General features: G+C 39.7%; 1 protein-coding gene across 1 annotated transcript; it reads left to right on the forward strand.

Annotated features, from left to right (window-relative positions):
- Positions 1-1314: 1314 nt before the first annotated feature.
- Positions 1315-22973, forward strand: LOC138626471 (CD82 antigen-like). Its single transcript, XM_069708127.1, has 9 exons — positions 1315-1513; positions 8123-8195; positions 9399-9471; positions 14371-14495; positions 15860-15934; positions 17918-18016; positions 20081-20269; positions 21641-21724; positions 22849-22973. The coding sequence occupies exons 2-9, from the start codon at positions 8133-8135 to the stop codon at positions 22924-22926; spliced, it is 786 nt and encodes a 261-aa protein (XP_069564228.1). The 5' UTR covers positions 1315-1513; positions 8123-8132; the 3' UTR covers positions 22927-22973.
- Positions 22974-25104: the final 2131 nt, after the last annotated feature.

The raw sequence follows: 25104 nt of genomic DNA on the forward strand, positions 1-25104 counted from the left end.
GAAGTAAACAACCTTTCAGCATCACTTCTAATGGAACATTTAAAAGCTGTGGCAAATATTTGCTCGAGTTTATTTAGCAAAAAGTTCATGATCAACATGCAACATCCCAATTAATCATCTTCTGGTGTGATGTGCGTTATGTTACAGGGAATTTCTCTTAAATTATTATTATTTTTTTTTCTTTTGATCAAAGCAACAGGCTGTTTTCTCATGATCAAAATAAAAAACTAAAAAAAAGAAGCATCGAATAATCTCAACGTAACCCAAACTGTCTTCATGGTATTAAAACTCATGACAATCTGTCGGGACATAATAAGCAGTCTGCCTGATGTTGCTGCCAACCAGTGGCGGAAAGTAAATTTACTCAAATACTGTACTTAATACAATATCTTTCTAATTGTGCTTAACTTGAGTATTTCCTTTTGATGCTATTTTAATCTTCCACTCTTCTGCCTTTCAGAAGGAAATATTTCATTTTCTAATCAACTACATTTACAGCTTTTGACAGCTTTAGTTACTTTTAAAATTTGACACAATTGATCATAAAAAAGCATTTAAAAGCCAACTAATTGTAAAAGATTAAACCAGTGGTTTCTAACCTTATAAAACCTTCTAATGTTTTACAAAATTTAGAGTGTAGTTGAGGTCACATTTCAAACGTCTCCGAGTTGTTAAACCGCTCCACCAAACACAGATTTTTACCTCTGTACGTCTCACATGGTTTTGTTTTAATAAATGTTCAAAGGATCCATAATCTCACCAAAAAGCTAAGATCAGAGAAAAAAAAAGTCCATGAACTAAGAACAGATTTGTGTGTCAGGACTTTTGTTCCTTTCTCTCCCAGTAATCATCTCGCAACCCTTCAGAGCGACCAAAACACCACTGCATCTACATCTTTGCTGCCAGTACTTGGGCTATACAGCCTATCTTTACGTGCTCTTTTATTCAAGACTTTTACTTGTAATGCAGACATTTTTAAATTGTTATATTGGTACTTTTACTCGGTGAAGGATATAGAAACGTATTTCGCCACTGACTGGACACAAGCAGCGTGTTTTGACTGATTTGTTTTCACATAAGCCTGATTTTATAACGATGAAGACAAACTATGGCTCTTGTTTAGATGAGAGAAGTCATTTTTGTTTGTTTGTTTTTTTTTACCTTAAATTTAAGGCGAAACAAAAGCTTGTCGTGTTGTAATTCTGAGCTTCTTCTAAATAAGGTACTCCGTTATCATAAGAAAACACACCTCCGGCCTGCTGTTCCGCTGCAGCAGGCTCCTTGGCAGGACAGGGAAGGGTTAATAACAGCAGCTATGTCTGCCGCCGCACGGTGGGGGTGTGAACAATTGCCCGGACACGCTCGCTCGCACACACACACACACACACACACACACACAAAGACAGACACGGACAAATACACGTTCTGTTTCTCACTCTTTAGTCACACGGTAAGCAGGAGAAGACGACCGAGTCCTCAAACAACCGAGAGCCCTTCAGCAGACCAACTCAAAGTAAGTGGAACTGTGTAGTTACATTGGAATAATTGAAGTGTACAACTTTGCCAGACTATAACACGTCTTTTTGAAAGTTAGCTGCCATCTACTTCGCCTCTAAAAAAACGATGTACTGTGGAAGAGTGATTGAATGGCCGGTTTTCTACTAAACTAACCTAAAATGAACTTTTTTTTTTTTTTATTTTTTTTAATCGCAGTTGGCTTGTTCGCTGCCTCGAGTTAACGTAACGTTTTCGTCCTTTAGCGTTCAGTGACGTTAGTCTTTGATATGATGAAGGGAATCAGCGGTCAGAAAAGTTTCTGAGAAGTTGTCAAACCTGTGATATAGATGGATCAAATGTTGAACTTGGTCTTGCATCCGTAGAAGTATTAGTGTTAACGCGTGTCGGCTCTCCCGTGTAGAACGATTCATACTTTTAACGTTACAGCTGTAAACCCGCCTGCCGTGCTCAACTCTTCACTTCTTCCGTTTTCTCTCTGCTCACGCCGGTGTTACACACGTTGTTGGGCATTCATATTATAACTGCTACGTCAAGAAGTTACTGTAGTTTTTAAAAAGAAGTTAAAGAAAATACTTATTGGGCCCGTTGTAGTTTTGATATAACAAATGTTACTGTGCTGTTGTGAGCGACAGTGGTGTAACACTAAAATCGGTGGCCCATATATTTGCACCCTCAGTAGGCCCCTCTTCTCCCTTTTATTGAAACATCTGTAGTACAAATATCTGAATCAAAAAAAGTGTAAACACACGCACATGTAGGAGTTGCTATTGATATGGGCCAAAAATAATATTGGGGTGTTTCTGCAGTAAGTATATTCTTGACAATATGACAAAGTAGGCTACTAAAAAGTATTTTATTGTTAACTTAAAGGACTTGCAGCTGCAACAAATTAAGTTTTGTAGTTTTATATTTTAGCTTGAACATAGTTTGCCTTCAGAAATTCTGTAAAAACTAAACAAAAATCTCCGTAGCCTACTCTAGTTTATAAACAGAAAAAATAACTTGGAGAATCAAATTCCAAATAAAATATAGCCGCTTCCAGCCATGTTTTTCGTTGTTTGTAAATTACACTTGTAACATATGTCGTACTGTTAAGCTGCATAACACTAGGATGTCATTATGTCAACACAGGCATATTGCCACTATCACAGGATTTGAGCTTTCATGGTATTACAAAATTATACCGATATTATAGTGAATAATGTGACATGAACCCTTGTTATAAAGTGCACAATCCAATCTCAGCATGTTTAATCATCTTTTAAAAAAATGTGTAAAATTTTCTGTGAAGTTCTTTCTGTCACAGTTTTTCAGGTCTTTGTTATAGCCTGCTAATGTACTCTGAGCACAAGACAAAGGTGGAAACTTGTCTTTGTCTGACCCCAACACTGAGAAAGAATTGCAACATAACTGTATTGCCTGATACAAAGACATGCAAAACCTCACTGGAAAGTTCAGTTTTTAGAATTAAGATAAAAAATTGTTTCCGACAAGTCATCACAGTCTGTTGCAACATAGCTGGAGAATAAAAAAAACAAAAAACTTTTCAAACCTAAAGGCACAATCAGATATTCTAAAACAGATGGCACAGATGGAGTAAAACAACGGAAACCTCCAGGACTAGATCCTGCTGTCACTCTTAAGCTGATCAACTGTTCTTACTACACGAGTGATGTTCAATATAAACTCATTTGAGTTATTAAACCTTTCTAAAAGTTTATTTCCATTCGTAGAATGGTTCAATATACTGCAGTAAACTGATCATGCCTCCAAAATATATTTGTAAAAATGGTGTGATACCTATAAAATACAACAGACAGTTGGGTATATTGTTGCAAATCTCATTTTGAAATTTACTTTTAGTTGCCACTTGGTGAGCGAGCTCATAGTGTGTCCTCATTAATATAAGAGGATGGTAATGATGGATGTGCAGCCGGTTCACACTCCGTGTTTCTGTTTCTCAAACTAAACACAGCGCTACTTCATTTATCTGCAAGCTAAGTGTTATAATATTAGCTATCTGGTCATGATGATATTAAATCACTCCGAAACACATCTTTCAAGCAAAAAACAAATAAGTCAATGCCTTAATTCCAAGGCTTTGGGTGGTCGTCTCAGTGATAGGGCACTGGGAACTCCACACACTTCAACAGACTGTGAGCTGTACTAACGTAAACTCAGAGGAAGCGGTGACATTACCGCAGTGATCATGTTCTCTTCCATTAGCTGCGAAGCTTTTAAGCAATGTTGTGGTTTACAAGTTGAAATTCATATCTGAGCAGGCGCACCTCGCTGAGCAGGCAACGTTTACTTAACTCTGACTTACTGCCTGCCCTCATACCCTGTTCTCTGTACGCAAGTTTTGGTAGAAGTAATTACTAGTTGGTTCGTCAACTACCCTGCAAAAGAATGTGCTTGGCAATATAGATTATCGAGCTTTGGATTTTGATATCCTATCAAGGCTGGATCTTTTTCATCTTTCTGCTATCATTTATCAAGAAATATGTTTGGTTCTTGGTATTAGCTCGTCAGACTAAGAAAACAAAATTAAAGCATTTTGCCTCTAATAATTTGTATTAAGTGTCAATGTTTTTTGTGTAACGACTAAATGACTACAAACATGATCTAGCAACAGTAGGCCAAATCTCTGTTTAGTGTTGTTGCTACAGATGCTTTGTCATTTCCACTGAAATCCTGGCACCCAACCACAGTCCCGCACTGTGGTTGGTTGCCAGGTTGGTTGGTTTACTCATTTTTAGCATACAGTTTTAAGAGTCCCTTAGATGCTAAATTGGAAATCCCCTCCGTCTCCTAAATTAATTTTGGCCTATCAACTGATGAAGCAACTGAACTGAAAACACATAGTCTAGACTGTAGAGATCCCATGACCCTGAGGAATGAAAACTCTTTAAAGACATATAAGTAATAAAAAAAATTTAAGAACATTATCAGCACTAGCCATCCGCTCGCTTTCAAACTGCAATATTTATCAGAAGGTGAATGTTCACCAAAAGCTGTTTCTGTGATTTGTGGTATTTGTCGTGAACCTGTTTCCTCTTAATCGAAGGTGCTCACAGTATTCACTTTTGTCATCAAAATGACACTGCAGACAACAAGCTGCATCCTGTTCGTACAGTCATACAGAAGGATAAACGACATTGCTGCAGATGTTGAAGCAGGATTCAGGCACGGTATTAAGGGCTTTAATCGCACCAGGATGGTGTTGGCAGGTTTATTCCGGCGCAATGGCCTCACAAATGTGTAAATGGGTCATATATGAATATGTTAGGAGGAGGTGGGAGAGGGAGGTTGGCAGATTGCCTGACATTTTGTGTTCAACGGGGCTGTAGTTGATCCACGCTGGGTCCCTTACAGACGCAGTCTCTGCCATCTGCCACTCATGCTGTCTTCATAATCATCTCTGTGCCCCATGTTTCAGAACTCACTCTTTGCACACTAAACAAACACTGATGTTAGTTGAACACTCTTATTGTTTTGTTGCTCCCTAAATAATATGCGTTGGTGATCGCGCCTTACACCAAACTGCAGGGAGGGAATCGGGGGGGGGGGGGGGCTGCAAGGAGGAAATCTGTCTGTGTGAGGTCACAGAGTTTGGAAAGTCCAAGTAACTCTTTGGCATTTGTGTTCGTTTTTAAGTAGGTCATTTCTGTTCTGTACATTGTATTTGCAACAGCCGGTTCCTCCGCTCTTCTTTTTAATCTGTTCCTTTTCATATAAACATCGTCTACCATAACTGTCATTTGACTTTAGCCGCATTATATATTCTAGTTGTTATACAAGGTTAAAATGGCACTGGTGGCTTTGCCGTTTAGCTCCGCTTTAAATTTCCACTGCACTTTCCTGTATGTACTTTCACTTAGGAACACATTTGTCATTTGCTTTCAGGGTGTCTTGTTTGATTGGGTTTGCCTATGTGGGTGCAGCAAAAATAATGCTATGGAATGACCCCCCACCCCCTTTTCTTTTTTTTCTTTTTTTTTGTCAGAGTGTGAGCTTATATAAAAGGTTCTGCAAAAACAGTGTATGGCCAGTTGGTTGCTCCAGAATAAATTGGGCTACGCCTTTTAGCCTATTTAATTTGTTGTTTGTAAAGTCTAAAAAGTAGCACTTATGCATTATTTAGAACAGTTTACCAACGTTTGGGCTCTGTCAGCACACAATGGTTGTCATAACTAAGCCTTTTTTTTAATCTGCACTGCTACTCAACATCTAGACATAAAGACCAACAATCTCCTTTAAGGATTATCTACTTTGCAGGGGTATATGTGTGGTTTGGGGTCTGCACTGTGTTCAGTTTGTAAACCGGAAATGTGTGTAGTTACATCTAATAGGGGGTTAGTAATATTAACATCAGCTGTCTTTTGGTAAATTTACTCCAGATTGTGTGTTCCACATAAACCTTGAACCCTGCGTAACATGTTGGATCAGAAGCGTATACAGTATTTCTCTGTCTGCGTTTGCTTTTAAATAGCAAAAACTGAAGCTCCGGTGATGGTTACCAGCAATTTAAAATATACTTGGTGAAACCAAACTTTCAGGCTTCAGTCACCCATGAATGTAACTGGGACGGCTACGTCACAAGATTGAGCTTTTTGTTGACAGTATAATGGTGAAGATACTACTATATATTGTACCAATGCGTTGCAGTAATTCAGCAAAGGCAAAAAAAAGTTGTTAAAAAAATAAACAAGTTTTGACAGGAAGTTTGTAATACAGAATGCAGTATTTTGCAAAGTATGTTTTTGGGGCTATTTGGCTTCATTTGTGCAGCAGAGTGGAGATAGACATGAAGTGAGTAGAGAGAATGAGGTGCAGCCAGCTGGGAGTCAAACTAAAAGTCAGCACTTTTAGATGGGCATTTTTAAATACTATTATATTTCAATTAGGTTGAACCTCAATTCCTGTTCTCGTGATCCGCATATCTATAAGATAATAAAATTGCTTCACTTTGCAATGTGTACACAGACACTCAGCTCATCAACTAAAGAGGAAGATAAAGGTTGAGCAATCAGATGTGACCGAGACATGTCGGGAAAGTAAATATTCTATATTTGCAAGTGTGTTTCAAAGATAGCTCGACAGTAATTTACAATTTGTATTCCCCTTTGTAGAGAGCAATATTTTGCTTCATGACCCATTACAGATTTTTTTTTTTTTTTTTTTTACCCTGCAAGAACATGTTTAGCCAAAACACAATATTCATTTTTTTGTCATTTGGCTTGTCTTTATTCTAATCTCTAAAAGAGAAAGTTAGATTTTCTTATAGTTGCATAAAATATAAAAGTAGGACAATGATCAATCAGAAACAAACATTGCAAAAATATGGTAACTATCATTTGTATTCAGATTGAATACAGGTGATGGTTTTCAGCTTCCATAACTATACATACTCTTTAAAATAGAACTATATACACACCATTATAGGTGCAGAACCTACAGTTTTCATGTAGAAGAGACAGGGAGAAGAGAGCTGCTTGTCATCTGATACAAGGGGAGTTGTCTTCATGGGATATTTTCAGACTCCTCAAATAACCACAATGGCTGGTTATATTTTCAGTGCTCCCCGTGTCGGAAAAGGTCTGGTTGTGGTCAATATTTTTTTTGGACTTGCGAAGCTTAGACTGAATCGTTTTGCCAAGAGAGTTTCACAGTGTGCTGAATGTGTGGTGCTGATTTGGCCTCCAGGTGTTTTCTCAAAGGGAAAATGTTACTCACAGAAAAGTCACTGAATGCAGTGTGCATGTGTGACGGAGACAAAAATAGTGTACGATTGTGAGGTAAAGTGATTGTAAAACTATGCAGACGTCACAGCGATGTGCTCAAACTTGAAATGTCAGACAGTCTTTCCTCGAGGGTCTGATTCACAACATTTCTTAGTCGTGTTACTTGGTTGTATGACATCAGTCAAATCTGTTGAGTGTTTTTTTTTTCCAGGCTATTCCTTAAATGGTGAATAAAACTGACTAAACCGCTGTTTCTAACCAAAGCTTGTTGTTACTAGTAAACACAGTTGTAGACCGCCGCAATTTTCTTCGTCTTGTGATGACAAAAGCAGATACATGAGCTGTCATGGTCTCCCCACGACCATCATGACTTCACCACTCTTTACTTTGAATTGGTCATCCCTTAAATCTTTCAAAACAGGGTGTTTCCTGTTATTTGTGACAAATACAACTTTCCTTTAACAAACTTGCCCTCAAATATCATAAAACATAATATTCTAACAAAATGTTAAAAAAAAAGAAGTTATTTCTCGTAAAGGTGGGGATTAGAGGAAGTTGGGATATTTTAAACTGGAGAAACGTGGCTGTTGAAAATGAATTGGGCCAATGTTTTTGCTTTGAAAATTAAAGCTGTGTTTAATCAGGGATCCAACTGTGCAGATTTTCCTGTGTCCTCGATCTGTGTCTCTCTCACTATTAATGCAAGGCTATCTTAAGGCTAAGTGGCTTTGTTTTATTTTTTCATTTTCTATTGTGTCTTTTCTTCTGTTTCTGTCTGTCTTTTTATCTCTCGCTCACCCCATACTGCAATATTACCCTCTGAAGGCCATTTAGCCAATACATTCTCCTCTGCCTTCCAGAAACACAACCATGGGGAAAGGATGCATCACGGTCACCAAGTACTTTCTATTCCTCTTCAACCTCCTATTCTTTGTAAGTAACCACATTTTATCATCACTGTTTGGTTGCCATGCAGCAGTAACTGCGCATGCATTGCGTGCGCCATCAGAATCATGTAACATGACTTTGTCGGTGGTTTTGCTGACTGATGATCAAATGATAAATATGCCGTGCTGCTTCAGCTGAATCGCACTTGTGATGCTGTGAAAGTTGTCTGAGGCCTTCCGGGTTTCTATTTGAACAAATATGTTTATTCAAATACCAGAGATTAGTGGAGTTACATAGGTAAATGTAGCTGTGTCTCTGCCTGGGGGAAAAGAGACTTTACTCTGTAGCCAGGTCCACACAACTGCAGATGGTTTATGTTTGTTTCCTCCACTCCTACTGGCCACGACATGAAGTCCAGGGGTTGTGATAAAACTCCAGACTCCTAAAACTGACTGTGCGAGGATGCCCAGACCTTTCCAATGAGACTGTGGCTGTAAACCTGATGCAGACCTTTTGATGTGAACACTCAACTGGTGTCTAATAGGAAGCGTGTGTGTCTGTGTCAGTGTTTGTCCATGTGGACAGTTTAGGCCAGGGGAGGCTAAGGGAAGCCAGGAAGTGGTGGGCTAATGATGGCTGCTGAGAGCTCAACAGTCTCACTAAATGAACGGCTCTCAACCAGGGCTCTAATTACTGTTGTGGGGCTGGGGAGGGGCAGCAGTACAAACGGGAAGCTGATGAATCGACAGAGCCTCTCATCTAAGGATTCTGCCCCCACTACAGTACCCCACAACTCCTAAACAAGGGCCCGCTTAATTACGTCGACAGTCTGAACTTCATAACCTCATTATGAGGGTACATTGATTGAATCTGATCATTCTCTGAGACTTTAGAATGCCAGTGACACAATGTTCCAGTCTGGAGGTGAATATTCCTCTCTCTTCTGATTGTTTTGACCCCTTCATCCTCACTAAACACTGCTCAGTCTTTTTTCTGAATGTGTGCTGAGTGGGTGTTAATTGTGAGAAACGGCAGCAGAGTGGTTCCCTCGACCCTCTCGACAATCTCTTTCCTTCTAAGTGTTGTTATGAGAGACAGAAAGACAGAGAGAAGAGTTAGGATCTGATGAATCCCAGATGTGAGAGGAAGAAGGCAAAAAAAAAAAAATCCATCTGTTTAAGACATACCAGCACAGATTCTGTGTTTTACTCTTATAAAATATGCAGCCTGATTCTTTCCCCTCCACAGATCTTTGGAGTACTGATTATGGGCTTTGGACTGTGGATTCTCTTCGATAACCAGAGCTTCATCGCTGTTTTACGTAAGTGTTGTAGCACTCAGTCACACTTGCACGTCAGTAATAGTGATAACACACACACAAGAAAACATTCAGCACTTTTTACCTGGATGCACTCGGCACAGTTGACTTGGAAACGATGACTGGTGAATGTTTCCAGATCCTAAAATCCTTGGCCTACTCTGTGCAGTTTATGTGGATTTTATCCCATGGGAGTCATTCCCAAGGAATCACAAAAGGATGTTTGCACCAAGTCAAAAATGTGACTCACAATTGAAACTTGATGACTTCACAGACACCCACAAGCTGCCCTGTAGACATACAGACACACACAGGCAGGCACATCTGTGGGGAGGAGGTTAGTCAAGGGAGGTGACAAGCTCTTGATTACCAAAGCATTTCAATTCGTTTCATCTTATGTTGGAAAATAGCAGTTTTATTACCCCCGAGTTTCCATGGAGTTGTACTTTGAACTTGCTCTTAGCTTCCCAGATTGCACAGGTGCACAGATAGATTCTGTTATCACAGATCTATTTGTAGGAACTGCAAAGGAAGAAAGACACCAAGCCTCCAAATGGGAGGCTTTGAGAGGCTAGATTATCAGATCTTTCAACGACAACAATGTGTGTAACTCAGGTTATCTACCGTGAAGACACCGGAGAAAGCATAATGAAACACGGTTAGAGCCTCTCCTGAAAAAACAGAGAACAACGGATGGAAACTCTTAGTTGCCATAAATCTCTTTATAAATGCTTTCAGTGTGTTCATCCCACATAGAGCATTTCCAAGAGCAGCAGTCAAGTCTTCTCTCAGACTTCTCTCAGAAATTTCATAACTGGGAACTTAGTACATGTTGGAAGTCAAATATAGCATTTCCTTCAACGAGACTCTGAGACTCCTTTCCCATAGGAGATGTGCATATGACGTAGATGGCGAAGGACTGATAAGTGGTAATCCATTCAGATCAGCCTTACATGTGGTTATAATCTGCATCTGTGCCAGCATGAACAGGCTATGAGATTGACTGCTCCTATCCAAATTTAATTTAAATCTATTAAATTCAGTCAGTAACTATTTTGATAATTGATGATTGATAAGTACTTTTCCACTTGTTCTCTGTTTCTTGCCTCTTAAATATGTTGCTTTTCTTCCTTTTATATCATTGTGAACTGAATAGATCTTGATTTTGGACTATTGGTTTGACAAAGAAAACAGTCTGAAGACACCACTTTGATTTATGTAACAATTTATGGACATCATGATTAACAGATTAAACAAGAAAAGTGAAAACATTTGTTAGTTGCTGGTTAAAGTTTTTTTTAGTTTCAAAGTTTTTACTTGTAGAAAGGCAAATCTCTGAAGGTCAAGTAGAGCTGAAGAAATCTATATTCCGGCTGGTGTTTTTTCCACTTTGTCTTTGTTGTGAGAAGGCTGGAGTTTTGATGTAAACCATCTAGAAGTGTCCTTGTGTCCTACATCTGCCGAACTGAGTTCTTTCCTCTTATTTCAGCTCTGGAGGTCACTAACACGGGAGAAATCACTCCAAGGCTGTTATTGAGCTGAGTTTGCTTATCTCTAGTTAGGCCTCTAGAAAATAAAGGCAGTACAATATCCATCATTCCTGCCAGCCAGCCGCAGGCCTATTGTTGGGATAATCCAGCGGTTCCTGAGATAGCATGATTCACTGATAGTTGTAGGCTGTTCCTCCTATGGGGGGCTTAATGACCTTCTGTCCTGCATGTATTTTTGTAGCCTGTACCAAGGAGGGGTCACCGTCAGTTCCTCCCTGGATTTCTAACCTCATTGGAAATCTCTTACCACTGTGTGGAGGAACAAAAAGCTGCAGGCAACTCTGTTTATTGACTCTGTGTGTTCCCCTTTAGAAGTTGTACCATTGCCTGGCCATAAACAGGATCTCTATGTTTTCAGTTTCCATTCTTTATGAGTTATATTAGTAGAGGCCTTTGCAGCTGTCCCAATGACTTCAGGCAGGGAAACGATGAGGATGTTATGGTTTCAGGCCTCTTTATTTTTCTGTTAAAAGGACCTCTTCCCCTCAATGTATACCCCTCTTTATCAATTCAGTGATGGTAATAGTTCACTCCAGTGACATGAATCCTTAAGTTTATCTTGCTGTTGCTTACTAATACACAACGGGCTTCTTTTCTAGACAAAAGTCAGCCTTGGAAACGAGGTATGTGAGCCAGAGAGCGTGCCAAAACAGTTTGGAAATATGTTTCTCGTTAATTCAGAGTTTGAAGAGAGAAAAAGAAAACCTGGTTGTAAAATAATTTTCCGTGGTCCATTTAAGCTCAGGGCAAACTCAAATAAATTTGCTAAAAGTTGATCTACTTATGTTTACATTTTACATCTTGACACAATGTCAACCGTGCCTTTTCACCATCTGCATGCAAGCTGAATGTGTGGTGCTGCTCATGTTTACAGAAGGACTTGCAATACCAATGACAGACCTCCTTCTGCCTTCAGCAGCCTTCTCAAAGGGCACCATTAAATGGAAAGTTCCATGGAAACCACTCAAGGAACTATTATAGAAAATCCAGCAGAGACTTGCATGGAAACTTACCATAGTACGTGAGAGAGCAGCACAGTAACCAGGCCAACACACATGCTGACTGCAGAAGACTTGTATGTTTTAGAGTTACCACAGAGGAACACAGATGTACAGCAGGAAGCATGTAAAAAAAAAAAAAAAAAACTGTCACACCTAACAACAATTGTGTTTCACTGTTACTTGCTAGGTGATGTGAGAGGAAATAGTTCATTTGTATGTCAAATGTTTTGCCACAACATGGCAACAATATTGGAAAATTATAATTGGCAACAGCAGATAATTATGTTGATGTTACATTAGTGTTGCATTACATTTCCTTTAACTCCTGGATGTATGCAGCACTGGGTTGTAGGGTAACCACACAAAAACTTCTCTGTCAATTACAGTTACCACAGTTAATAATCCAAAGAGTATTGGTTTATAGTCTATATGGGGGAAAAAAACATCTTGATGGTAAAGTAACTCTTTACTTCAGGAATAGAAATCTAGCTTTATAGACATCGATAATATCTTGCTAGAAGAACAAGAAGTGTCAGATCAGGAAATCATCTCATCAGTTCTTTGTACTGTATGCACTACGTATTGATCTGCTATGCCACTAACTAGAGCCTCAGTAATCTGTTGCCTGCTTTGGTTTGTCAGCACTCAACATGTATAGTTCAGTGTTCTCACTCAGTCTCCTGACTGTTAGCAGTTTAAGGCTTCTCCCCAAATCCTCCATGTAATTTTAGTGTGTTAAAGAAACATCTGTTGCTTTTGCAGATACAAGTTCTCTCTCTCTCTCTCTCTCTCTCTCTCTCTCTCTCTCTCTCTCTCTCTCTCTCTCTCTCTCTCTCTCTCTCTCTCTCTCTCTCTCTCTCTCTCTCTCTCTCTGTCTGTCTCTCTGTGAGTGCTTGTGTCAATGAGAGAGACTGAAATAACATGCTTCAACAGAGTGCTGGATATAGAACATGCAGTACCCTTGTCTGCCTCCCTTTAAATGCTACCCTGTAGCCACATAAACACTCTGCATATGTTGACCCAAGTGCTTTCGGCTTTCAATTATTCTCAAACGATTACAACATGCACTGCTGCGGTAACCCACTGTCAGCCATGTACATGCATTTAGTGACGTTTTTGTGCAAACTTTGTGCAAATTTATATCAAGTACACAGTCAAAGGTGTTTCAGAACACAATGGCATCTCTGTATGAAATATGCTGCAACTAAAAGTTATTTTCAATGTAATCTTGCAGTTATTTTCTCAATTTATTGTTTGATCTATAAAATGTCAAAAACAATATAATGTCAATTCTAATTGTCAATACAGTATAATGTCAATTGCATTTTGGAATTGGTAGCTCCACAGACCTAAAGATGGATTATTTATTTTTGCGATAATGACGCAGCTTGCATCCTGTGATAAGGAGTGTGTATGATGAAATATAAAGACTGAGGAGATTTTTTAAGTAAGGTGATACTTGATGTTTTTGCATGCAGAGTCAGAAAGTCAGAAGTAGAGTAATAGAATCCACATCTAACATGATATGAGAATTAAAAATAACTACATTTAATCAGCATTGTTGTGAGAAAGAAGTGTTGCATCATTAAAAATTCATACATATTGTAGTTGCAGTGGTGGAGCTGCTGCTTCTGTCAGTGTCTTTAGAAAATGCTTGGCAGTGAGTTGTCTGATGGCTCTGCCTCTTTTGCTTGGCATAGGAGTCCTTACAAGGTGGAGCCATTTCACAAAGCTTTAGATTCTGGTTTCGTTCGCAGGCCGAGCTCTTGACTCTCTGGAGCTCCTCCAGCCCAGATAACACAGTCACATAATGGCTCCAGTTTATCTCCTCTCCAGCCTTCCAATCTTCATTTTCAGTACCCTGGAACCCTCATCCTCCTCAATCTCTCCCACTATACATACCAGAGGAAGAAGAAAATCAATTCATCTCGCCACATGTTGACTCTCTCCGGTGGCCTGCTTCATTGAAATAATCTTTCATGGAATGCTGTGAATTCAACATAAAGGGTTTGCATCTGTGAAGCATTTCTGGCTCACTTTAACCATCTGTATCAAAATGGTTTTGCATCTGAATGAGGCCTAACTGAGTTGTATTTGTTTGCAGGCCCGCACTGGTTAAAGCAGAAAAAACGAGAGGAGATAAAAAAAAAATTAAAAAAAAAAAAATCATGTTTGTCAGTGTATTTTGTGTGCTGAAGGGTTGTGCTTTCTTGATTAAAAAAAAAAAAAGTTCTACAAACTGTTGATATTAAACTGTTACAGCAGGTGCATAATTTGCAGCACCCTGATAGGTTTCATTGGTTCTGTGTATGTTGAACTCTTCCTGTGTTTTCCCTCTCTGTCTCCTCCAGATGAATCGTCAGATACAGTGAAAGTAGCTTCATACATCCTCATCGGAGTAGGATCCCTGTCAATGGCCATGGGCTTCTTCGGCTGCATAGGAGCCATCTACGAAATCCGCTGTCTGCTGGGTCTGGTGAGGAATTACACTGACTTTGTGCTCTAATGCTACATGCAACAGCTTGGGTTCATTCTCTAATAGATAGAGGGTTAACACCCCTCAAGATCTAATATCTGACCACAGTCCAGTCATTACCACACAGGAAACTAAATGTTCTGCTGAGTCACAGAGAAAATAATTAGATTTAGAAACCCTCAGTTTAAAAGTTCACATTGACCATAAAGTCGTTCCTCCTTTCTATCTTTCTTCATTTGCTATTATTTCTCTACAATCTTGTTCACCATCAAAATATAAAACGCTTGAAAAATATTACTTAGAAGGATCTCGGTAGTGTTTTTCACTCTAATTAGGCACAGTATTTTATTCTACCTACAGAGTCTGCCTACTTTAGTTTTACACTAATTGTGCTCCCATTTAAAACACACAAAAGGTACACTATTTTTTTTTTTTTTTTCACGAAACCATCACCTAAATGCATCTGCTAGAGCTCTCAAGCATGGCTAAGAATCCCTGATAGATTCCTGCTGACAGTAAAGCCCTTCAGCACTCCTGCTAATGTGTGGGGCCGGAGGCTCGCAGCATGTGTGGAGGGGAGTGGAGGGGATAAAGCCAGTAAAATGAAGGAGGTACAACAAGAGTGGGGGGGGGGTGCATGACCTCTACAGTGTTAAACCTGCTAGGGGTTAACTGAAGAACTGCTGTGACCTACTTCTCCCAGTGACAGTGACCAGCTGGTAATAGACCCCCCCCATCACACACACACACACACACACACAAACACACACTTAGGTAGGGGGGCTGTGGAGGGATCTTTAATGACTCCCATTTTTCTTGCCGAGGGCTTTTTGTTTGAATGGTTAGTGTCTGTCGACTTGTTATTCTTTTCTTGTTTTGTTATGTATGGTGGGACTTTTACGCCACTTGGGGGCAGTGAAATCAAGGTGTGAACACTTGTTTTGGCTTCCCAAGCAGCCATGGTTCACTTTGTTCACCAGTGAGTTTCCTAAGTGTGTCTGTCAGCTGTTTGTTGCTGAGCAGGTAATGTAAAGTGGGTAAAGCTGCTTGTCACCACTGAAAATAACTGAGAGTGTTCAGAAGGAACCAAAATAGTCAAAACAACGAACTGAAACATGCTGCTAAGCCCTGCAGAGCAGAGGGGAGTCTTCAGATTCATCATTACAATCACACCATTTTACACTGTCACTTCATACATTGCGATTATATAAATATCACATCTAGCCACTTTAGGATTCGTTAGTGGGTTTCCTCTTATTTTATAATGGGAGATTACTGATTACTGATTTTCTGCTGTCTCGTCAGTGTTTTAAAAGCCGTGGTTGTAAATGTTGTGAACTGACATTTCCCTTCATCCCTCACAGTACTTCACCTGCCTCCTGCTCATCCTCATTGCCCAAGTTACCGCTGGAGTTCTCATTTACTTCCAGAGAGATCGGGTAAGACACCAGATATAATGCGAGTCTGCTTTTCTCCCTTCACTTATTTCTTTAATTTCACTTCTTTATAATTTGTCCTCCTTTCTGTACAGTAAATTTTTTTCTCTTTTTACTCTGTCATAATTTGACCATCTTTCCCCCCGTAAACCTTGCTTCTCATACCGTCTCCCTCCCACCATCCTTCCTCCTGCTAGTATAGTTTCGGCTTACTCTGTGTTCTTTCTCCATCACAGCTGTGATTGGCTGCATGTTGCTGAATCTGTTAGGGACCCCCCTGTATCTTGTGATGAAACACGGTGTCCACGAATGGAAAGTGACAGGATGTCAGTTTGTCACTGATGTGACTTCGGATGCTGGTAGAAAGCGAGATGAAGCAGGTGGACTGAAGGAAATATGTGACAGCTACGCAGGAAGTAGCACGCAAAGTCTTGCACTGAAAGTTCCCCTGCAGGGTGTTTTTTTTGTGTGTTAGAGGGAGGGCCGACAAATTCCTACTGAATGAGTGTTGCTAAAGCTGTTGTCACACGCTGACATATTAAGTTGGCCTGTCCAACATTACCCTATCTTAGACAGTAATTATCACCCTAGGAACAGAAACAGCTCTCTACTTAAGCCTCTGATGATATACTGCCCCCTACAGATAGGATCACTAATTTCAGCCCATTTTTGAAAAAACAAAATGAACTGTAATAAAGTTTAAAGCCTGTGATAAAACCAGGGGGGGGAACTTAAATTACTAAGACTCAAATTGAAAAACAAGTCAGACAGGTCAGAAACATCATCACAGTACATTGAATACACGTATTTTAAGTAAATTAAAGGATGATGCGTTCTTCTTTGGGGTGAGAAAATCATCCTGTTGAAGATGAAAATGTAAAAGCTTTTTGGATTATAAAAAAAAAAAAAAAATACACTGTCACAAACCTGAAATGTTTCTCTGAACTCATGAAAATTTTATTTTTCTGGTGAATTCACATGACAGAGAGAATATGAAATATGTGCACTGACAATACAATATAAACACTTAACACATTTGTCAAAAGAATAGTGTGGCTCAAGAACCTGTGAATACATTAGAAGACAAATGATAAGCAGTTTACCTAGAAGAAAAACAGTTCCCTCGACAGCACATGAAAGAAACCCTTAGAACGTGGCACTGGGAATGGAAGTGACCATCAAACTGAAGTAAATGTATTCCCTAAAACCTTTTCAATTATATTTAAGGTCAAATCAATATAAGAGCCAGCCTTAAATAATAGAACCAGCATTGAGTGTTTGTGTTGAAGGGAGTGTTCGGTTTGAACAAATCAATGTCTCAGACCGGTTTCATACTCTGAGCCTGGCCAGTCCCTCCTAGGACAGAAAAAGCCTTTCCCTTGATAAACCTCAACCCTGTAGGACTCAGGAGTAGGGAAGGCTCTTTCAGCTGCTAGCCCTCTAGCATGTATGTACGCATGTATGTGTGTTTGTGTGTATCTGTGACAGCACGTGTGTGTCTGTAGCCTCAGACACACTCCCTGTGTTTAAGGCTCACCACAGAGCAGGGTGGTGCCCTTTCCCAGAAGAGGGTGAGGCTCTCACAAATCTCCTGTAGAGCTCAGAAGCTACACGGGTGCCACTGCTCTGTGGTTGTATGCACATAAACACACAGTCATTCTCCTTCCAAGCTGTATTTGTGCAATGTTTCAGCCCAGCATGGGACTTCACAGGAGAATACCAACTATGGCAGATCACCAAGGACACGCACAGTTCAGATGGTGATATTAAACTTAGGAAAAAGAGTTAGTGTGGGTGTTTTTTTGTTTTGTTTCCTTCTCTTCACCTGTGTCATTCTGCCCTCTACCATAGACTGATGTCTAGTTTGTTGAATGTTATCATGGCTTTCCTTCTAATGAACACATGTCTGTTTATGTACCGCTGTGGTATCTGATCTGCTTCTTTAACTCCGTACTGATGAATCATGTATTTTCATCTCCTTTCCAGTTGAAACATGAGATGTCTAACATCATACAGGGCATGATATCCAACTACACCGGCCAGAACAAGTCCACAGAGCACACCTGGGACTACATCCAGAGGACGGTCAGTTGATGCTTCAGTCTGTTTACATCATTTGTTCACAACTTTAATAAAAAAAAAAAAAAAAGAACAACTACCTTTATTCAGTGGAAATAGTTTGCAATCACAGAACAAATGTAACCAACCTTTTTGCTTTATGTTGAAACCCATACAATCTCAATTCTAATGGATTTGGTGACACTCAGGATTACTGCAAACAGAGCAGCCACTTAATCAGAAATATATCAGAAGAGCAGCTTGTGAATCTGTTTACATTGCAGCCAAATCAAATCGTGTCCTTTTACTAAGTAATCCAGTCAATAATTGTCTTTTCTATCATGCAAACAGCGATCACAATCTGACTCCATGCTGAACGCAAACCAAGTAGTTGTCCACACAACAGCAGATGATGTTAGTGTGCAATCTGTCACCTGCAGCTCTTCATCGATCAGCTCATTGTGCTGCCGCTTCTGATTCCTTGATCCACTTTCAAAAATGCTGAAAATGACGAGGACTTGTGATGTAGACACATTTTTGATGAACCGCTGCTTTGTTAATTCATACAAGTCCCTGCTGTGGCTGTTAAAGAGTTAATGCGAACAGTGAGGCTGAAATCCATTCGATTAAGTTAGAGCAGTAACACTGCAGTGCATGTTGCATCATTTCTTTTCTATCCCTTGTGTGTGTGAAGGGAATTTTAATCCAGTCTGGGAATGGCAGAAACCGCTGCTAACAGTAAAACTACAATATAAAGGTTAAAGCTGGGCAATATATTGATATTATATCTATATTGTGATATTGTAATATCAGGGTTCCTGGTTTTAAGGGCTGCATGACAGTAAAGTGATGTCATTTCCTGAACTAACCAGACTGCTCTAGCGGCTCTATTATTTGCCTTCACCCACTTATTCATTATATCCATATTACTGACAATTATTTATCAAAAATCTAATTGTGAAAGCACCAATAGTCATCCTTACAATATTGCTACAATATCAATATCAAGACATTTCTTCAGAAAGATCAGGATGTTTGATTTTGTCCAAATCACCCAGCCCTATTTGAGGTCATTACCAAATTTAAATAAAGTAAAAGGCCATTTGCAGAGAACATTTTTCATTGCTTGAACCACTGATGCCTCTTCACTTTGAAAAGTAACCCATGGCATGCCCCGTCAGTATTTTAATAAGAATGTATGCTGAATATTTACGTCAACAGAGCTGTCATATGAAGTGGCTCTTACAGTAACTTGAGTGTGTTTATTTTTAGACTGGGAGGCCACAGTGTGAAGGGCACATTTAAATTCTTTATCACATGTCAGTTTCAAAGAGACACTTCATCAAAATTACTTTTTTGTTACTTCTCTTTAATGCTCTCTGGCCTTGCAGGAAGTTTTCACTTCATTTTTTTTTTTTTTTTTTAAATGTTTGCCACCAACCAAATACTTTGAGATTAATCAAAATTTGTTTGGGGAGCTCAAAGCTTTGGGAAATATTGCTTGTTTCTGTCATTTGGAGAGAACCATTTTCATTGGAGCTTCTGCCTGTGGTTGTGCTGAATAATTGAAACACTGGTTTAAGTTAAGTTAAATATGTTGCTGTTGAGTTTTTAAAATTTTGTTGCGTCGGGGGGGCAAAAACAAATATTCCATTTACTACCATTGTTTTCTGCTGGCTGCAGGTTTCGGAGATGAATATCTCAGAATCTCAGCTCATAAAGCTGAAACTGATCAGACGCCATTGGGGTGAAGTGAGAGATTATGCATGTTTTGGAATCATTAAACAAATCAGCCCATAGCCAGTTTATCCCACCTTTCTCTCTCACTCCCTCTTTCTTGCCCAGTCTTTTTCTTTCTGATCGTCCCGGAAACACCAGCCAAGAAGAGATTTGTCTCAAACACCACAGCAGAGATGCTTTTTCACTGAGTCAGTGGATTTGCTCATTTTTTCCATCATCTTATTAATTTATGTCTCTCCCTCTTTCATGTGTCCATTTATTAAACTTCTTCACTCCATCTGGTGATTTTTCTTTGTCTCCTGGTCTTTGGACTAATCTCCCCCCCCCCCCCCATCTCGTACATATCACCAGATGAAATGCTGCGGATGGACTGGCCCACGCAACTGGACTGAGAACGTTTTGATCAACAAAAAGTACAAAAAGAACATCAACCAGACATTCTACGCATGCTCCTGTCGCAATTATTCTCTGCCAGGCACGGAGATAAAGGAAGTAGGCCTGTGTGAGCACCTGTCCCCAGAACCACCCGTATATGAAGCGGTACGTAACACGGGGTAAAATCTGCAATACTGTTTCATGATAACAGTGAATTTACAGGTGCAGCCGACAGATGTTTGCCCAGTTCGTCCCATCATAGTCACAATCAAGTATCAAGGCTGGCCTGGCTTTCATTTTTGTTTTCATTCCCAATTTTTTTTTTTTTTTTATGTGATGCCAATAAGGTAAACATTGCGTTCATTTGTATGTATTATAGTCTTGTATTACCTTTTTGATGTAATTGTCATGATCAAGTATTTGATAAAAGGATTTCCTGTACAGGACAGTGAGTGAGCGCTAAAATACTTTTGACAGTCACGGGAAGTTTTTGCAAATCTACTCAACTAGTTATAGTGTAAGAAGTATTTAGATCTTTTACTTAAGTAAAAGTTGCAACATCACAACATAAAAACATTAAAACATTAAAATTGTAAATCCTGCATTCAAAAGTCCACTCAAGTAAAAGTATAAAAGAAAGTAACCACACAAAATACTGAAACTGTCAAAAGTTAACAAAAAACTAAATCTGCTAAATGGCCCCATTCACAGTGTTTCTCACATTCAGTATATACTACTGGAATATTATAGATTCATTCAAATGTACACCTAAGAGGCACTTTATTGTTTTCAACGGAGTTTTGATCCTTTTTGGAGGTTTATTGATAACAATCCATGTTTTATAATACGATCATGGGCACTCGTTGTGAAGTGTCTTCAGAATTATAACATTGAGCTACAGTGAAGTACAAGTACCTCACAGCTATACTTAAGTTCAGTAATTGAGAACATGTCCTTTCTGTTACATTCCTCCATTGTCTAGTTGATACCTCACCTGACCCGATCTGTATTGTTCACTGTAATAAATGCTCTGCAGCCCCACTGAGCTTTCCATGAGAGGTAACGCTTCATCTTGAAGTCCAGACCATGGGCAGGGTCATTTGGTGCTGCAGTACGCCTGCACTGTTTTCCGACAGCGCTCACACCTTTTAATCATTGCGTAACTTGGTTTGACTTGTGTGTTGCGTAACTCCGACTGGCAGCCCGATGCGGCACTGTGGCCGAATTTAATCAGCACAGTGATTACTGAAAGCTGAGGCGAGTTGTTTGTGCCGTGTGATTTGGTCAAACAGCAGGAAAGCTCCACTGTTCTGTTGTTTGGTCTGCGTGTTTCCTCAGCTCGGCTGAACCCTGTTATTCTTTCCCTCCCGGACTCGGTCCGAAGCCAGCGGTTGTGTTTTCAAAGGGCTCTGTTCATGTCCGGCTGGGATCACGTAGTCATTCATCTCTCTGCATGTCAGCCTGCTGCCGCTGCCCTTTCCATGTCTGTCTTGACCTCTTTCTCTCTGTTCGCCCCACTCTTGTTCTCTCCTGTAGGGCTGTATAACCAGCGTGGAGAAATGGCTTCTGGACAACTGTGGAGTTATTCTGGGAATCTGTGTCAGCGTAGCAGTCGTGGAGGTACAGTATCCATCTCTTCCTGTCCTGAGGTCTACCGTAAGACCACCAATGTACTTGCTTTTAACTACGCGTTTGCGGCTCCGTCATGGCGTGTGTGCGCGCTCGGAAATGAATGCTACGTATCCACGATGTGTAATTCGGCACATTCAGAGTGTAAAGTCAGATCACCACCACAGGGGCAGCAGGTTTTGCACAAAGACAAAAATTCCCCAGGAAGATTTCCAAACATGATTAGTCCATAATCTGCCGCCTGGTGGATATAGCTTTCAACCCTCAACATACACACACTAAGTATGCAACGGCACTGGTGCTGTTCCTCTTGTCTACTTGTTGGTAAAAATAAAATACATTTTCAGTTTATTACTATACCCAGTTGCCGTGTGCACTGTACATTTAAAGAGTTTGGTCTTTGTTATCATTTCTCCTGTCCAATACTACTTTCATGTCTGTGATTAAGATGCAGCCAGCTGCTGGGAGCAGATGGAAACAGCTGCCCTCAGTCTGGACATAAAGCCTCATTAAACTATGTGCTGTTTTGGCACTTTAGTTCTTGTACAAATACAAAAAGATATAGCTATCATGTTAATAATACAATGATGCAAGTACTTGTAGGTGGATTCCAGTCTTTCATTCTTTATGCTACGTCAACTATCTCCACATTCATTTTTAACGGAAAGACATAAGATTGGTGTCTCATATGTCATGTCATAGAGGTTAGCAAGAAAATGAATGAGCGGATTTTCCAAAATGTCAAACTATTCGTTTGACCCAATCAAACTGTTTTGCCTTTGAATATCTTAAGCCACGATATTTTATGGTGGTCGCATATATAATTTTGATTCTAAGGAAACCATCATCAGTAAATACAACAAGCAATTATCAAGGGGGGGAGGGGGTTCGATTGATTTGTAGTTACATTCGTTGCAGCCTTGCTGTGGACACGCATAAAGCATGTGAACATTGTTTTAAGACCGACTTGGAAAACAAATCTTGTGTTGCAGTATTTGTAGCCTGTTGTGTGAATGCGTTTCCATTCTTTGGCTTCAACGCCTGCATGTTGGAGTGAATGTTCCGTTGATTCATTTCAACTCTGATAACAAAGCTGACGACTCCATTTCCTCCAGCTCCTCGGGATGATCCTCTCTATGTGTCTGTGCAAGAGTGTCGTCCAGGAGGATTATACCAAAGTACCGAAGTACTGAGCTGAGGGCGGAGCCAGCTTCACATCACACAGATGGATGGATGGACTTGCCTCACATTACACACACACACACACACAGGCAAATACGCAAATTAAGACAGCTGTCTCCACCATTTGAGCTTCTCATGTCTTCACAGCTGTGCAAATTTCTCACGCCCCATATGTCACACGCACGCACACACACACACACACACACACACACACACACACACACACACACACACACACACACACACACACACACACACACACACACACACACCTGTCAATCAAGTTTAACACACTTGTTGGATGTAATTTAACAAGTTACCTTTTTTTTTTCTTTTTGTCTTATCATCTCTGTTTTTTTTAAGGAAACATTTATGATATTTTTAGTGAGAGATAAAGAATTTTGTGGTTTGATACTATGCAAATATTCATTTATATGTTGTCTTTTTTTTTTTTCTTGGTTGACCTCAATGAAGCGCTTAACGTAGTGGTAGAGAGAGCACTTTAGTGATATTTGGTGAGCTGAGAGCCAGATCTTCTGACTCCGAGGCGGGGAGCTGAGAGGGAGGAGGGAGCACGGTGGACCTTCTGAAGGATTCCTGCAGCTGGGATTTTTTTGGTGCAGAGGGTGGAGGAAAGGCCCTGGGCAGGGCTGCTGCGGTGGTAGTTTTGGCTTTAGACATCAGCTCCTTGTACCCAGTAGCCCTGATATTAGCCTCCGTTGCCTCCTCCTCCATCCTGCCATCCATCATCCGTTAGCGTCTCTAAATCATGTCTTCCTTTTGGGTGTGCACGACTGGTAACCAGCAGCTCTCCAAAATTACCAGTTCTTCATGAAGAAAGTGTGTGTGTGATGTGTTGAGTGACTATTTTATTTCTTTTGGTTCTTTTTTATGTTCTCATGTCATCTGTTTTTTTTTTTTTTACAACTGTATATATGACTTTGGTAAGGGATTGTGACACTTGGGTGCTTCGTCAGCATTTTATATGGGAAAGCTTCCACCCACATGCTCTTGTTTTAAGAGTCCTATTGTTCTTTGTTTCCTCTCTTTTGTTTATGATGTGAAGAGTATTGCTGCCACAGCAGCTTGTCAGCACTATTTGAGTCTGAATCAGATAGATTGGAACCCTTAGAGTGAATCTGTCATCACTCTTAAAGCCATATTGCCATTTCTTGAACATGGCATAAGTTTGTGAACGACAGCCGACCACAGCTCCTGTTGTGAACAGCTTCACTTAAGCTTGTCACTCTAAAGTTTATCTTGAAGTCATGTTTTTACCTTCGTTGCAGTAACACATGAAAACGGCAGCTGTGTGACCACAATGTATTTTTCCTCCTCGGCGTGATTGTTTGTTTCCTGGAGAAATCCTTTTTTTTCTGGTTTATATTATCGATAACAAAAGCAGAGAGGAACGTTGAAAGTTAGCAGTGATTGCAAATTCTTAGAGGCCGCTGTCACCAGAAAATGACTCTTCATCAAGTCCATGCTATCTTCTCTAAAATTATTTCCTCATTTTATTAGCCATCCTTAGTCCTTCCACTTCATTTTAAATACACTATTACAGCTGAATTTATCATTGATTTAGTGGGTAGATTGTACTTTTATGTGGCTTGTAGTTTTTCATGCCATCTCACACGAGTCTTCAAATCATGCTCATCATGAAGGAGGAAACTGGCCATTACAAACAGTTACAGACAGCTTCTGTGTTATGACCTGCCAAATTGAAACATTAATTTAACTTGATAAAAAAAAAAAAAAATATGAAGGCTTTTTATTGTTTAAAATATTTTGTACACTTTTTGAAAATAATATTTTTGTTTAGTAGAAAAAATACATTTGTGGACCTGTAACCTATGTTTAGAAATGAATCGTTTATTTCTCTTTATTATTGAGAACTATCAATAAACCTGAACCCGCTAGAATCCATTGACCTCTTTATTAATTTCTTATTTAAAACCTAGTTAGTTAGCAGGCAGTAATAGAACTCATGTGACTGATACTTTGTCAGGCTGGTTACTCACTGATTTCCCTCAGATGCCAGATGTTGTACCTAAAGCAACCAGAAGATGGCAGTAAATACCTAACAGTGTACACCAGCTTAGGCACGAATCTTTGACGGGAAAGCATTTGGATAAAATGAGCAAAATTTGTATGTTATGGTCTTTGAAGTGTAAAATAAAAGACTCTTC

The sequence above is a fragment of the Brachyistius frenatus genome, unplaced genomic scaffold (genome assembly GCF_029030835.1).
Source record: "Brachyistius frenatus isolate BFR_SWC_R1_liver_20210118 unplaced genomic scaffold, ASM2903083v1 Contig_74, whole genome shotgun sequence".
Lineage (NCBI taxonomy): Eukaryota > Metazoa > Chordata > Actinopteri > Embiotocidae > Brachyistius > Brachyistius frenatus.

Excerpts from the sequence above, each read along its gene's own strand:
- LOC138626471 (XM_069708127.1), top strand. The coding sequence starts at position 8,133 with ATGGGGAAAGGATGCATCACGGTCACCAAGTACTTTCTATTCCTCTTC. Across the intron at positions 15,935-17,917 it reads TTTACTTCCAGAGAGATCGG|TTGAAACATGAGATGTCTAA; the intron begins GTAAGACACCAG and ends TCTCCTTTCCAG. Across the intron at positions 18,017-20,080 it reads GGGACTACATCCAGAGGACG|ATGAAATGCTGCGGATGGAC; the intron begins GTCAGTTGATGC and ends ACATATCACCAG.